Below are 13,880 nucleotides of genomic sequence, written 5' to 3'. Positions count from 1 at the left end.
TTCACCAAATTCGGACCGTCATTAGTTGGAGATGCCTGATCTTCAAGTGCAAAGATTTAAATCCCACTATAAAGGGATCTCCCATATAAAAATTCAAATTGAAGACTTACTTCTGTCTATTGATTTTTGTATAATATAAACTAATTCAAAGCACCAGAGTTACCTACAAAAACCTCAGCAATGGAAAAGGGAATGAACAAGGACACTAAACAACCATTTCAGCTTCTCTAACATCTGTTGGAATCCCGATATCCAATCTCATTGTAGCTTTGTACTGATCGGGCACATCAGCACCAGCCTGTGCACAAATTTCTACCACTGCAGGGGCCTGTCCGTAAAAGTTTCTAAGCTCCCGTTGCAGTGGTTTTTCAACATCAGGAACATGCCAAACAAATTTGGGGGGTATCAAATCATCAAGAACTGATGCTTGCCATCCATGTTGCCCATTACGCTGTTGGTGCTTGTGAGCACCACAGTTCTGTGCTTTGTGTCCCGTCGGACCAACATGAACTTCAGGACAATAACCACATGCCCGTACTGGGTACATCTTCATTAGCCGCTTAGCTCCCTCCCTCATTTCTTCCCATGCTTGAAGAGTTTCCACCGCAAGCAAAATTGTTTCTTCTTTGCTGGATGGTGGTAAGATCGCAGAGTCTGGTATTTCATCCACTATTGGGGTTTTTGGAACTTCTGGGTCGGGATCTGGTAGTTCACTTTCATCTGCATCGACGAATTCCTTTTTGCCAATGCGTATGATAGGTTTTCTTCTCCTTTTAGTTGGATATTCGGGCAAGTCGACTCCTGCTTGTATGCAGAGCTCCACAACTGCAGGTATTCTTGGAACAGAAAATCTTTCCTCGTGAGGAATCCTCTTTCCAAGACGATCATACAAGTGGTAGGCATCAACAGGTATCAATATGTCCTCAAGAACTGTTTCCCCCCACTCATGATGCCCTTTACGAGCAGAAGATTGTGGTCCTGTACAAGATTTGAAAGGATGCCCGACAGCACCCACATGAATTTCACCACACCACCTGCAAGCATTGCTACATCACAAAATCGATCATAGAATTGATAGGTCTTAGAATATTTGGTATCGTTATTTTACCAACAATTACAGTCGCTTGTTACTTGCATGATATAGGGAAAATGGCAAATGAAGGAGTAGGATTTAGTTCAAGATACATGAAAACGAAAACCCAAAAGGTGTTGGAGAATAACATACGCAATTCTAACAAGTAATAAAATAGCATGGCAATGGATGAAGAATACTTGCAAGCATGGACAGGCACCACTTTCAAAAGCTTCTTGAGATTGTTGATAAGTTTTATTCTCGCATTCATGACGCTGTAAGCAAGAGGAATTAGTCTTTGAACCACCAATCCTCTTTTGGGAGGAGGAATTCCACTACGTTGGTCCTTGTTTTTAAACCTCTGCCTAGCAGCTCGTCTTAACTCAATTATGGGAATAGGAAATGGTTTCTTCTCTTTTTTGGAATAATAACGAGGAAAATCTGTATTTTGAGGATAATCGCATTTAGTGACCACAGCTTGGAAATGATTCAGGTGCCGTGAGGAAATTCCAAGCTTGAATTGGAGAGTAAGTCCACCGCAACTGTTCTGCAAGCAACATATTAAAGCTAACCCATGATTTCACCCAATTACCATACAGTGACTTCAAGAAATATGTTTGACAGACACATACTTTATAAGTCAATGGGATCGAGTGGCTAAATTTTGGATTCTTAAAAAGCTGAAAAAGACGGGAAGATTCAAAGAGAAGCAGTGAAGCACAACCATTCTTTAAGTGAATAACATTTCAAAATGCTTTACAATTAACATATAAAAATAAAAAAGTAAATGGTTAAATAGAATTTTAGTAAAGGTTTAATAAGCAGTTTAACTAGATCATACAGGGAGCGAACTGTACCTTCAAAGATTCGAGCAAACTGAGGCCTTGCTGTGAGTTGTGCTTTAGAATATCAACTCTTTCAAGTGCATTCCTCCCTTCACAATGCACAAGAGCAGGACTACTCAACTGGAAATGTACATATCCAAAACTCATACCTGAAATCAGAAACAAATAGAATTCAAATTGTGTATTCTGAAATCTTCAATAGATATGAGGTTAACAAATCCCCACCTTCCAATCAGCCAAGTAAATCCCCATCAATAAATGCCAAAAAGATACTACATACGTTCACGGTACAAATATTTGCTCACATAATCGAATGAGGGGAAAAAAGGCAGCTCAAATTGAAGGGATAATTCGAAATAAGTATTACTGAAAAACATTCGACGAACCTGAACGAAGAATCTTGATCAGAGATTTGTCACCTGTCTTCAGTTTCTTGTTTCCTCTCTGAAGTTGACGATGGAGTTCTAATGATAAGGATAAGGGTAATTTAACGGCCCCTCGAAGAGCCGGGGTTCATAACCCCGATTCTCTCCAAAAACCGGGATTTGGGTTGTAGCCTCGGTTCCTTGTAAAAAGAGGGCACCCCTTCTGGATTCAAGAAAATTAAGAATAAAGGATATATATATATATATATAGAGGAATAAAGGACATTAATGATTCAATATTTTCACTATATTTCCTTTTTTTTTTTTTCCCTTAACTAGCTCCACCATCTTAAAGAAACAAATCTTCACTAAATCGAGTACTTAGAAATCTTTATCAGGTAAAAAAAATCAAATCTAAATCAATTATTAAAAAAATAAAAATATAATGTTTATGTATTACGATATACATATACAATGTGTGTGCTTATGCTAATCTATTCTATTTTCTAGAAATAAGACTATAATAAAAATTATATATCTTTTTACGCTAATAGAACAATAAAATATCAGAAACTCCTCTCGAGTTATTACATTTTGTAAGGAATAAAACTTACATTCTAAATTGAACATAAATATTCAAATTTTAACACAAATCTGTGTTATTTTTTAGTATCATTTGATCAACTTAAACAAATAATGATATTGTAAAATTTTGTGTTAATGTCATTTGATTTATATGTTTTGCAAGAAAGGTGGTGCATTCAGTGTTGTGGAAACGATGGAGTACCCATTGTCCCATTAGTCTTATTGGAACGGGTGAAATAATGCCTCCAGGACTCGAAGGCAGATTGAATCCAGGATCGATGAAAATTATTTTTTACCCGCCTATATTAGGAAACGACACAGTTTCGCTTTGCTGTGAAGCAAGAAATTTAATTGCAATTTGGAAGTAAGCTTAGTTGACATGATTGGTCCGAATTGTTGTGTTTTTACCTTCAAGAAACAAGAACTGTGATTGCAGGAACTGGTGATATCGCCAATCATACAGATAAAGTTAGAGAGTATATCCAAGTTTGCTGAATCTAACCACCTTCAGCAGTTGGTAGACATTTTGCGATGAGGCTTGAAATGTAATTGTGGGTGATCTTGATTGACATGGCTGGGAGATTGAGCATCTAAAAATTTATGTTTGTTTCTTTCTGTACTGTTTGATTGTCGTGCTTAGTCGTATCTCGTGTCTTGGCTCTAGCTCGATTCTTTCACAAATTGATGAGATATCCTCTCATAATTCTGCATTTATATTCGTAACAAATGTACTGAACAAGGCTAACAGGAAACATATTTCTGCTCGTAGTCTGGCCATTGAAATTTCTAACATGGATTCTGGTAACTTATAAGATATCACCCTAATAGTCCTAGATGCCACCATGCATTGTTTATCAATCAAGAAAAACTAAAAATATCACTTAAAAAGACTCCCATGACTCGTACATTGCAGAAAATAAACTCGAACTTGTTGTAGAGTGTAATTTGCATGTTCCTTGAGATGTAAATGGTACTTCAAACTGGCTTTCAAATGCTCCAACTTTTCAGTCAATCTTGACAGATGAGTAGATAAGCCTAGTGAACAAGAAACATGCATAGAATCCAATCGTACCGGTGAGCACGAAAAATGCATATGAACCAATGAGCATATACCCGAAATAGAGAGCACCTGATACTGGTTTTGTGATGTTGAGCTTTGTGAAGAAGTAGAATGCTGCATAAAGGAAGAGATAGAATGCAGATGAACCTGAGGTCAAGTACGATCTCCACCACCACAAGTAGTCTTCGCTGCAGAGCTGGAAATAGCAAAGCACTATAGTGATCTCGGCACAGGTCACAATAAGGATGATGAATACCAGGAAGAGGAATCCGAAGATGTAGTAAAATTGATGTAACCAGATTGACGTGAGGATGAAGAACAGCTCGATAAATACTGCGCCAAATGGGAGTATGCCTCCTATTAATATAGCGAAGACTGGGTTCATGAACCATGCCTGATCAGGTATTTGCCTTGGAATTTTGTTGGTTTTTACCGGATCCTCGATAGCGGGTTTCTTGAACCCTACATAACTACCAACAAAAACAAGTGGGACAGAGATACAAAACCACAAGAGGACTAATGCAAACATGGTCCCAAATGGGACTGCTCCGGATGATTCCTCTCCCCAAATTAGAGCATTCAAGACAAAGAATACGGAAAACACCACTCCAGGGAACAGGAAAGCAGTTTTAAGAGTAATTTTCTTCCATTCCGTTCCCTTGAACATTTTGTAGAGACGAGCGGAGGTGTAGCCAGCAAACAAGCCCATGAAAACCCAAAGAAATAGCAAAGCTGTCATCAAACCCCCCCGGTTTGAAGGAGAAAGAAATCCAAGTGCAGCAAAGATCATCGTCACTAGAATCATCCCAAAACACTGAACACCAGTGCCCACATAAACACACAGCAAATCTGAGTTTATCGGAGGCCTGAAAACATCCCCATGAACTAATTTCCATCCAGTTTCTTCTTGGGCTTCTTCTTGAGTTTCCAATTGGTTGTACTTGGAGATGTCACGGTAGAGGGTCCGCAGCATAATCATGGCCACCATTCCCGAGAGGAAAAGAACAATCATCAATGAGTTGACAATTGAGAACCAATGGATTTGATCATCTGCCATATAAAGATAAGTATCCCATCTAGAAGCCCATTTGATCTCACTCTCCTAGAAGGAAAATAATTAAATCAGCAGCTCGACCATCATCAATCATGCCTTTGAACATATATTTATCACATATTCACATGAACGATGAGAAAGAAAGCAGTACCTGAAACTCCACATCATAGGTAAAAATAATTTCCTTATCATCTTCAAGTTCTAGAGGGGAATCATTGCCAGTTACAATGCGTTTTGCATGAGGATCACAGTTTGTTAATCTTATGTTATCATTCCATTTACCCTCATATTCATGCTTAACACTGTAAGCACCGTGAAAACAAAGATCAATAATAGGCCAAGAGATAATTGAAGTATAACATCAAGCAGCAGCAGCATATTACCTGAATGGTTTGACTTCAAATCCTACGATTCTCGCAGCATCAGTTTCTTCATCCTTGTGATACTTTACAGTGAATGCCAAATGGTTGTTGATAAAGTACTTTTGCTCCTTTTGCTGCGAACAAATAATTCAAAAAATAGATTAAATTGATGGACTTCCCCAATACGAAGGGGCTTCTTAATGATCAGTCGGTGGAATACTTACTCCACCATACTGCACTTTTACTCCAACAGGGAAACCATGCTGATACACCAATGAATCCATATCAGATCTTTTGTAGGGCATAACTAGAGGGAGATTATCCAATATCCTGCCAAACAAAGCGTCAAAATATACGAGTAAATTGAGCAATGTGCGGAAAAATGTCTAAAAGGCATAAAATACATCAAATAAGTGGCTTACATGTTCACCCGATACTCATCATCGATCTTCTCTTTAAATTCCTTTACATCTTTGGCTTTAAGGGTATGATGGCAAACAACAGTGCACATTTGCGGTTCTCGCATTTTAAACTGCAAAAAGGAGTGTATTGTGAAGTACATTTTAATTGGGTGACAGCATAACTGATCTTAAATTAAGCAAAAAGAAATTAGACAACATTCATTGCCCAAGAGATTAGAAAATTCAAATACAAGAAAGAGAACTGAAAGAGAGACATACTTCATAGGGAGAGTTCTCAATGCGATCCCCACGAAGAACTTCCCCTAGATTCTCCGCACTGTCCACAATTTTCTTTGGTGTACAATAAGGGAGAGAATAATAGGAATATGGAAGTTGAGTTTTCACTGACGCCAATTTCTGTACTTTCACCTTCAGAGGATCACCCTGCCACACAGAACAGAAAATTGAATCGTCATAGCAAACCCAAATTATTAAAGCCGAAGCTGTATACATGCAATTGTAATGGATGTGTAATACACATTCAATTTGTTCAAAATTAGGTTATGAAAGATGAAGGTGAACATGAATATTATTTACTCACAAGAATTTCCACTACATTATAGTTTGTAGCATCGACTTGGTAAAGAAAGAGTGTCTATTACATAGCATTAAAATGTCTTCTTCAGTTTTTTCCAACAAAATAAACACCTACTTCACATTGCAGCTTTGAACATCACTTAAATTTGAGGGATAACGAAGTTTTGATCTTCTAAACAAATTCACATCACTTCCTTATATTAATCTTAAAAATGAACAGAAAATAAAGAATGAGTTATCAACATAGAAAAATTACACTGCAAAGGAAAACATGCACCGTTGTTAAAATACTATTCACATGCAAAAATCTAAAAAATTTATGTCACTAATTATAAATCTGGTCCATTTGAATCTACATGTTTCATCATGCCCAAAAATTTTAAAATGTTAGAAAAATGACACAAACAAGCACTATTTGATGCTACCAAATCTAAGAGGCCTACAATCATTTGAGTCAGTACTTTGGAGTGAAAAAATAAAGTTACTTCTCAAATAACTTCTTTTTGATACAAGGTACTTCTCGTAGAACTTTCTTTTCATTTGACCAAGAACTGTATTTAGCTAACGAACGTAATACTTGTCATTCAGTTACAAGTAAAAATTTGATGATTTTTAGTTAATGAGGAAATAAAACTTTCAGGTTCGTGTCAGGGATCTCATGATATGAGAAATGATGCATTCAGTGGAAGTTTAGAAGAGTACTGGGTTAAAATTTGAAGTAGGTGATAGGATCGTTGGGTCTTACCGAGTGTCTCAGGGGAAGTAGTCAAAAGAAGAATGCAAGCAGTTTTATAAAAATAGAAGATCAGATATACATCAGAAATGCTTTGCAGAAGCTTGTCTTTTTGAATTAGATTCAAGCACTAAGGTGTAAAGTTCCACACAAATAATAAAAAACTTCACTTCAAAGCTTCAAATAAATTTAGCTTGGTGATACATAGAAATTTTCCCATGTTATTGCATTGATTTTCTAACTGCTACTATCTTACAAGGAACTTGCAAAACTCACAATACAAAACATGCCAAGAAAATGTTTTACTACTATTTTGAAATGCAATTTTTCATGGCTGGTCATATTATTGTTGCGGCAGTGCTTATACAAATAGGAATCAAAATCAACCAAAAATTTCTCGATTATATAAAAATTCGTCATGGTATATCTGCTATAAAAGTAACGGGTATGCATTATCAATAACTCAAAGAAGAAAGAAAAATCAAGAGATCTGATGGTGAAGCCCTTAACCAACAAATTCGTAACAAAATTAACTCAATCTCAGTATTTCACCAGCTTTCAAAAACCCACCATTTACTTTATACATATACCTGGTCAAATATCAATTAGGCAAGATGAAGAATTCAAAATAAAACTCAAGCAAGCGAACATACAATCATCGAATAGTTCTAATCGTCAACTCTCAGAGGAGCATATACACAGTGAAAAGTGCGTCAATCATCGGTTCATACCTTGAAGAAATCTTTGGGAGCGACGCCAGGGAGATAGAAGGCGCGAGCGACGGTGATGAAGAAGGTGAAGCAGACGCAAAGCCGAATCACGTGAGGCATCCTCCCCACGAGCTCCATGAGTTAACGTTAACACTGGCGAATCGAAGATCAAAGATGTGTGATGATGGGACAGTTCGGCCGGTTCGCGAATAAGAACGAAGAGGAAACTGTAAGCAAAGTACGAACGCTACCGGAGAGGAGGGGGACTAATTTTTTTATATATATAATATATTATAATTATATTCGTTTTTCGATGCGATCAGACTAAAAAAGATCTGGACCTTTGATTGCGTTAGATTTCCATTGTGAACGATGCTGATTGATTTATTGGACTGAGATTTTGCAGTCAAATAAATGATAAATTGGTGTGATGTGTTGACCGATTACTAAAAAATATTATTTAATTAAATAGTTTTTAAATTAAGATAAAACGTAGAGACTATATTTTCATAATAAAACTTTGTGAATTTGTTTACAAGCACTTTTTTTTTTATAATGTCTTTGCCCAAACATCTAATTATACATGATTTGTTTGAATCAATACAAATTTTGTTAATTGCAAATATGATGATGAATAATCGGACTGTATGTTACATATTTATTAGTTTTACCAATGAACATGATATATGGAATTTATTTCTCCTTCGACTATTTCCACTCCCAATTGTACTATGGTTCAAACGAAAAAACAAGAAACCTGACAGTAGCCCAATGGTGGCATTTCCAGTGTAAGTACTCGGATCGAGTCCCTTCCACCCCCAAGTTTTTTTTTAAAAAAAAAATGAAAGAAACATAAACTCGACTACCATCTCAAGAAAAAACACCTCAAATTGGAATTTAAAACGAAACGATTCAGTGAAGTGTATGTAGTAGCACGAATAAAGTTTAGTTCCCAAAAAGGAGGGATCAACGGTAACACTGTTCTATATCTGTTTTATCATCGACAAGCCAACGAAAAACAATAATAAACGAAGTACGCGCAAACCCATTGATATGGAATTTTTGAGCTTGCTCAATAAATAGTAGTGCCAGTCACAAGACATTTAGTTCTTAGGACCAATGTCTTTGAGAGCACAAATCTGCTCTTCTCCCATTGCAGACATGACAGTTACCACAAGATCTTTTCCTTCCTCGAACCCACCTTTAATCTACATGCGATCAAAACCACAATCAGTGTTTTTTAAAAGTTAAACGTGTCTTAAAATCAATCATTCATCATTATAAATTATATAACACCAAAATAAAAAGACTTCGTCGGAAATTTTCAAAAAGTATAGGAAATCATGCGTTTAGGATCAACTTCAAGCAAATCTTGATGTAAGCAATTGATATCGTTAGCTTATAATAGAAAATTGTTCGTGTCGATAGTAATAGCAAACCTGGCCAAGCAGATTTTCATCGGTAGGGAGTTTCAAGTCATCTTTTGTGTTTCCATTTTCAGTCAGAAGGGAAACCTACATCAAAAGATAGGGAAACCAACCCGCTCAAGCATTTCAACATTAGATAAATACCAACTAAGCCTAATCTTGAAAATAAATGTGAGATGTAAACTACGTGTCTCGCTTGACATGCCGTATACAGATATACGATGTTTCCAATTTTGGCTCATCGAACAACCAGATTTGGAATTAAGCTCTAGAAAATTAGTCAAAAAAATTACTGAGAACATGAGTTGCATTTGAAGGATCTCTCTCATTCAAAATTGATGTACTTTATAAAAGTAGAAAAGGATATAGTAGATGATATCAACAGTAATACTATCAGAAACACATTAATAAAACAAATTTGTATGACCTGAACTAAAACTAAATATAAAAAAGCAAAAATATAAATTACCATGGGAATGAGAAAGCAATAAATAAAAAGCAGAAAAAGAAAAGAAATATATAGTAACTAATCTGACAGTAGGATGCTAGGCTCGGATACCGACAAGAAACTTTGATAGCGGGATAAGGTTCAAAAAGGCATAATTGAAAATAGTCGACAAATGTATTGAACAATTGTAAACATCCAGTTTGCATCACCCACATTTTTTCAGTGTTGCCATAGTTAAGCCAAGTTATTTCAGAATAGGATAGTGTAAAATGAAGCAACTTACAAAACCATCTTCGGAAATGTCAATAAGCTGATAATCAGTACGGTTCACATGAGGCACCTAAAAAACATTTAAGAGCAGAATAAGTCAAATTTAATGGTAATAGAACAGAACAGCAAAGTGCTTTGATCAAAGGTCAGAAACAATCATGGCATGGATAAAACAAATAAATCAACGACACGTTACATCACAGTTGTGTGAGGATGGAACAATATCCTCAAGCTTCTTGCCATTGAATATGTCAATTGCCACAAAGTGACACTTTGCATGCCCATGCTTGCCAGTTTTTGAAGTCGAGACCTCCACGACCTAATCAAACATGATGGGGACAAAATTATCAGATTCAAACATCAAGGTTTTCTGGGAGAAATTAAGAAAAAGGTAAGGGCAAGTAAACTAAATCCTTAAGCAAATTATAAGAAAGATTTAGGATACAACATCCATTAGAATTTGTAGTTACCTTGACAGTGGAATAAATATTTCTATTTATATTACATTCTTTGTATACGAAACATCAAGATAAAAGTTCTGATGCTTGCTATCCACTATTTGATTTCAACGTTGGTTGGATGAATATGACAGAAAAATCCAATAATATTTCTTATATCAACTTATTGTTTTTCGTTTTCCATATTATCAATATATGCCAACACAAACCGAGGGAAGAGTTCACCTGATATGGTGATGCTATTTCTTGCCACGAAGACAAGTTCATGTGCCATCATGATCGAAGAAGAGTTAATTATTAATATGCTAGGAGAAGACTCATTGTGTTGATGGAAATTGGAATAAATTAAAAAATTAACTAAATACATTTGAACAAACTCCATAAGAACCATATATCATGCATTATTGCATCTTGGAAGACACCGTGTCTACAAACATTTGATTGACAAAAAAAAATTTATCTGCATCCAGGAACAAAAATATCTACAGCTTGACATGAATGAGAATCTTGTTAGAAAGCATTATGCAGAAGTCCATACTATTACTCTACATTTCATTTTATTAAAAAGAAGTATAAGATCATTTCCATGTAATTCCAGCCAGCATACATAACAAATTTTTTTTTTTGAGATTTTATAATAGTTAGAGATATATAGCGGTAATGCTGATTGTCAAAACTTTTCTGCTTACATATTACTATAAGCAAGAGGAACTTTAATGCGCCTTGCGAAAGTCTAAGCCCATGGTATGTGTCCTAGCAGACACTCACAAAATAAAGGTGAAACAAAACATCAGGAAAAAAAATTCAAGCGACAAAAGTATGAAGCGGAGTCTAAACATATTGAAGAAGGCATTCCAAGTAATTGGATTTACATATAAAAGGAAGCCTCACAGAAAAGGAAATAAAACACTAGAGAATGGATATGGATCCGTGGTTTATAAATCCTTAATCTGTTACGTTCTGACCATGCGTCATAAATTCACTTTTCTTTTCCAATTTTTTTCCCAACCGATTATCCAATAACTAATACATCAATGTTGAATTGTTCCTTGTGAACTTCAATGATTTTTGACATCAGGTTACACAAAACGTTAACTAAGATGAACTTAAACAAATAAAGTATGAAACTTATCAGTTCCAAAATCTACGAAGAAGTTATATCAAGATTTCAATTTTTCAGCAAAATATCAATCCATTATCGACTCAAAAAAACAAATTTGAACAAGAAATTTGGAAAAAGAACGGAACGAACATACATAACAATAAAATTAACCTAGAGGAGAAGAAAGGAGAAAACAAGAAGAAAGGAGAAAACAACCCGATACACGTCCTGGATTGAGAATCGAACAACCCATCAAGATCTGGAGAAACTAACAAATACCCAGAACCAAATTCGACAAAATGATCGAATCTATGACGAAAATTGAGAGAGAAAAATAAAAACCTTACAAGGCCTGGCTTTGATGACTATATAGCCGTTCTTACGTATGGTTCCGGCTTGCTGAGGGTAAGTCTTGGAGGCACCAGCGTCCGCCTTCGACTCGAAGTGATGCTCCTCGTCCGACATCTCTGTCTTTCTTTATGCAGGCTTGACTGATCTTGCTTCAAGAAAGAGCTTCAGGGCTTATTCTTTCTTTGGTTGTGTGCGTGTGTCCGCGCATATATTTTGATCTGGCTAATACCTGAACGTTTTTTTAATTTATTTATTTATGGAAGAAAGGCGAAGGAAATTAATTATTATTAAAAAAATAATAATAATTAATCATCAACAAATCCCAGAGTGAAAAATTTATCACGTGTGATAAACAATATCATATTATAATAAACAACTACTCTAATTCATCAATATTTCAAAAAATTTAAACTTCTAAATTTTTAGACGATAATGTAACATTTATTTAACAGAAAACTTTATATATGTATATATATTATGTAAAGATATATTAAATTTTCCTTTTTATTATTTTTATGAATATTTATATAGTTTTTCAAAATATTATTTTGATATTTTTACGAACATTTCGATTTTTTTAGGAGAGATTGTTATAATTAATTCTCGAAATTAAGAGTTTCTGACCAACTTGAAATTGATATCAAGACACACAGAATTGAGTTAAATGGGTCGAGCCTACTCAAATTTGGAGGTCTAAGCTTTAGCCCATATTTACAAATATGTATTCGAAATTTTGGGCTTCAATGAATTGGGTCTTCCACAACCTTAATTCAATCTTGATAAATGTTTAAACTGTTACATGAGATTCATTATGACTTTGTTCAATGAAATCATACATCACATGTGAATCATATATAAATTAAATAGTAGGTCTTTCATAGGACGATCTCACGGATCTTTATTCGTGAGACGGATCACTCAGGTCCATATTTACCATAAAGATTAATATATTCGACATAAAAAGTATTATTTTTTCGTGGATATCCCATATAGAATATCTATTTCACAAAATTGACCCGTGAAACCGTTTCACATGAGTTTTTTGTGTACATTAAAAACAATTTCGAGATAGGAATACAAAATCTAAACTAAAGAGTAAAAAAATTGAAACAGACAGCTCTAGCAATTATGACAGACTACCAACTCAAAATGTTTATATTTATTTAAATAGAAAAATCTATAAATATTTAGAATCGCAATAAATTTATTATCGAGAGCCAATCGCACTAAAACTCGATTTTTTTTATGCCTAGTGATGAAACAAAAGAAGTAACGTAAGTATTTGGACTTGTATTTCTTGTTGTGTGACTCAAGTTACCATCATAATCATGATTTTCACTGAGAAAAATATTTAGTACTGGAACACCAAAATCATCACCATTAAACAAAAAATGTGATTTTCAAGGGGGGGGGAGGGGGGGGGGGATATATACATTGCACCCCATTCAAATTGACCTTTCTAATTATTATTTTATAATTATTATAGCTGCTGTTTTTCATTCATTTAATTCAATCAATTAAATTAATAATTAACTGTATTTTCAAAATCAAGCATAAATCCAAGAGACAACTACTCTACAACTATACTAATTATGGATCTTCATATATATAATTTACAATAATAATAATTATCTGATTGTTTTTTAATATAAAAATCAAGTGCCATCTCCTCATTTTGTCAAATTGAGTTAAAAGAGAGAAAAAAAAGAAGAAGGGAACACACACGAAAATATAATAATCAGAACAAAAAGGAGAAAATTTAGGTATTTCATAGCACAAAATAAATAAATAAAATACTTATTAACATAAATTCGAGTCTGCATTTATGCAAGCATGATGAATATATGTATTGCACTAGGGAATAATTAATTATACAGAATATTACCTTTTTTTATTATTTTAATTTACAAAAATTTATCCCCAGTCGAAAATAGAATATATAGCACCTGAGGTTGACGATGCATGCTGCCCATAAATTTGCTGTCATGGATTCTTTTCCCCAAAACCTGCAGAATGGGCTAATGTTTTAAAATATATATA

At 34.7% G+C, this 13,880-nt stretch overlaps 3 protein-coding genes across 5 annotated transcripts; all 3 read right to left on the bottom strand.

The window, feature by feature from the left end:
• LOC140960136 (APO protein 2, chloroplastic-like) lies at positions 1-2,484 on the bottom strand. Of its 3 annotated transcripts, none has more exons than XM_073418284.1 (5): positions 2,304-2,484; positions 1,930-2,066; positions 1,273-1,619; positions 164-1,034; positions 1-40 (listed from the first exon to the last, which is right to left on the bottom strand). In XM_073418284.1, the coding sequence occupies exons 2-4, from the start codon at positions 2,062-2,064 to the stop codon at positions 206-208; spliced, it is 1,311 nt and encodes a 436-aa protein (XP_073274385.1). In that variant the 5' UTR covers positions 2,065-2,066; positions 2,304-2,484; the 3' UTR covers positions 1-40; positions 164-205. The 3 variants fall into 3 exon arrangements, with proteins under 3 accessions (XP_073274385.1, XP_073274386.1, XP_073274383.1); XM_073418285.1 differs by having other exon boundaries at positions 1-35; XM_073418282.1 differs by having other exon boundaries at positions 1-1,034.
• A 1,240-nt stretch (positions 2,485-3,724) lies between these two features.
• LOC140959064 (transmembrane 9 superfamily member 9-like) lies at positions 3,725-8,057 on the bottom strand. The gene is made up of 7 exons (XM_073416792.1): positions 7,806-8,057; positions 6,024-6,188; positions 5,766-5,875; positions 5,568-5,673; positions 5,365-5,477; positions 5,133-5,283; positions 3,725-5,029 (listed from the first exon to the last, which is right to left on the bottom strand). The coding sequence occupies exons 1-7, from the start codon at positions 7,920-7,922 to the stop codon at positions 3,872-3,874; spliced, it is 1,920 nt and encodes a 639-aa protein (XP_073272893.1). The 5' UTR covers positions 7,923-8,057; the 3' UTR covers positions 3,725-3,871.
• A 597-nt stretch (positions 8,058-8,654) lies between these two features.
• LOC140960121 (eukaryotic translation initiation factor 5A-1/2-like) lies at positions 8,655-12,054 on the bottom strand. Its single transcript, XM_073418271.1, has 5 exons — positions 11,832-12,054; positions 10,126-10,248; positions 9,943-9,999; positions 9,224-9,298; positions 8,655-8,992 (listed from the first exon to the last, which is right to left on the bottom strand). The coding sequence occupies exons 1-5, from the start codon at positions 11,952-11,954 to the stop codon at positions 8,888-8,890; spliced, it is 483 nt and encodes a 160-aa protein (XP_073274372.1). The 5' UTR covers positions 11,955-12,054; the 3' UTR covers positions 8,655-8,887.
• Between the last annotated feature and the right edge of the window lie 1,826 nt (positions 12,055-13,880).

The sequence above is a fragment of the Primulina huaijiensis genome, chromosome 15 (genome assembly GCF_012295235.1).
Source record: "Primulina huaijiensis isolate GDHJ02 chromosome 15, ASM1229523v2, whole genome shotgun sequence".
Lineage (NCBI taxonomy): Eukaryota > Viridiplantae > Streptophyta > Magnoliopsida > Lamiales > Gesneriaceae > Primulina > Primulina huaijiensis.
This window is presented reverse-complemented; position numbering and strand designations above follow the sequence as displayed.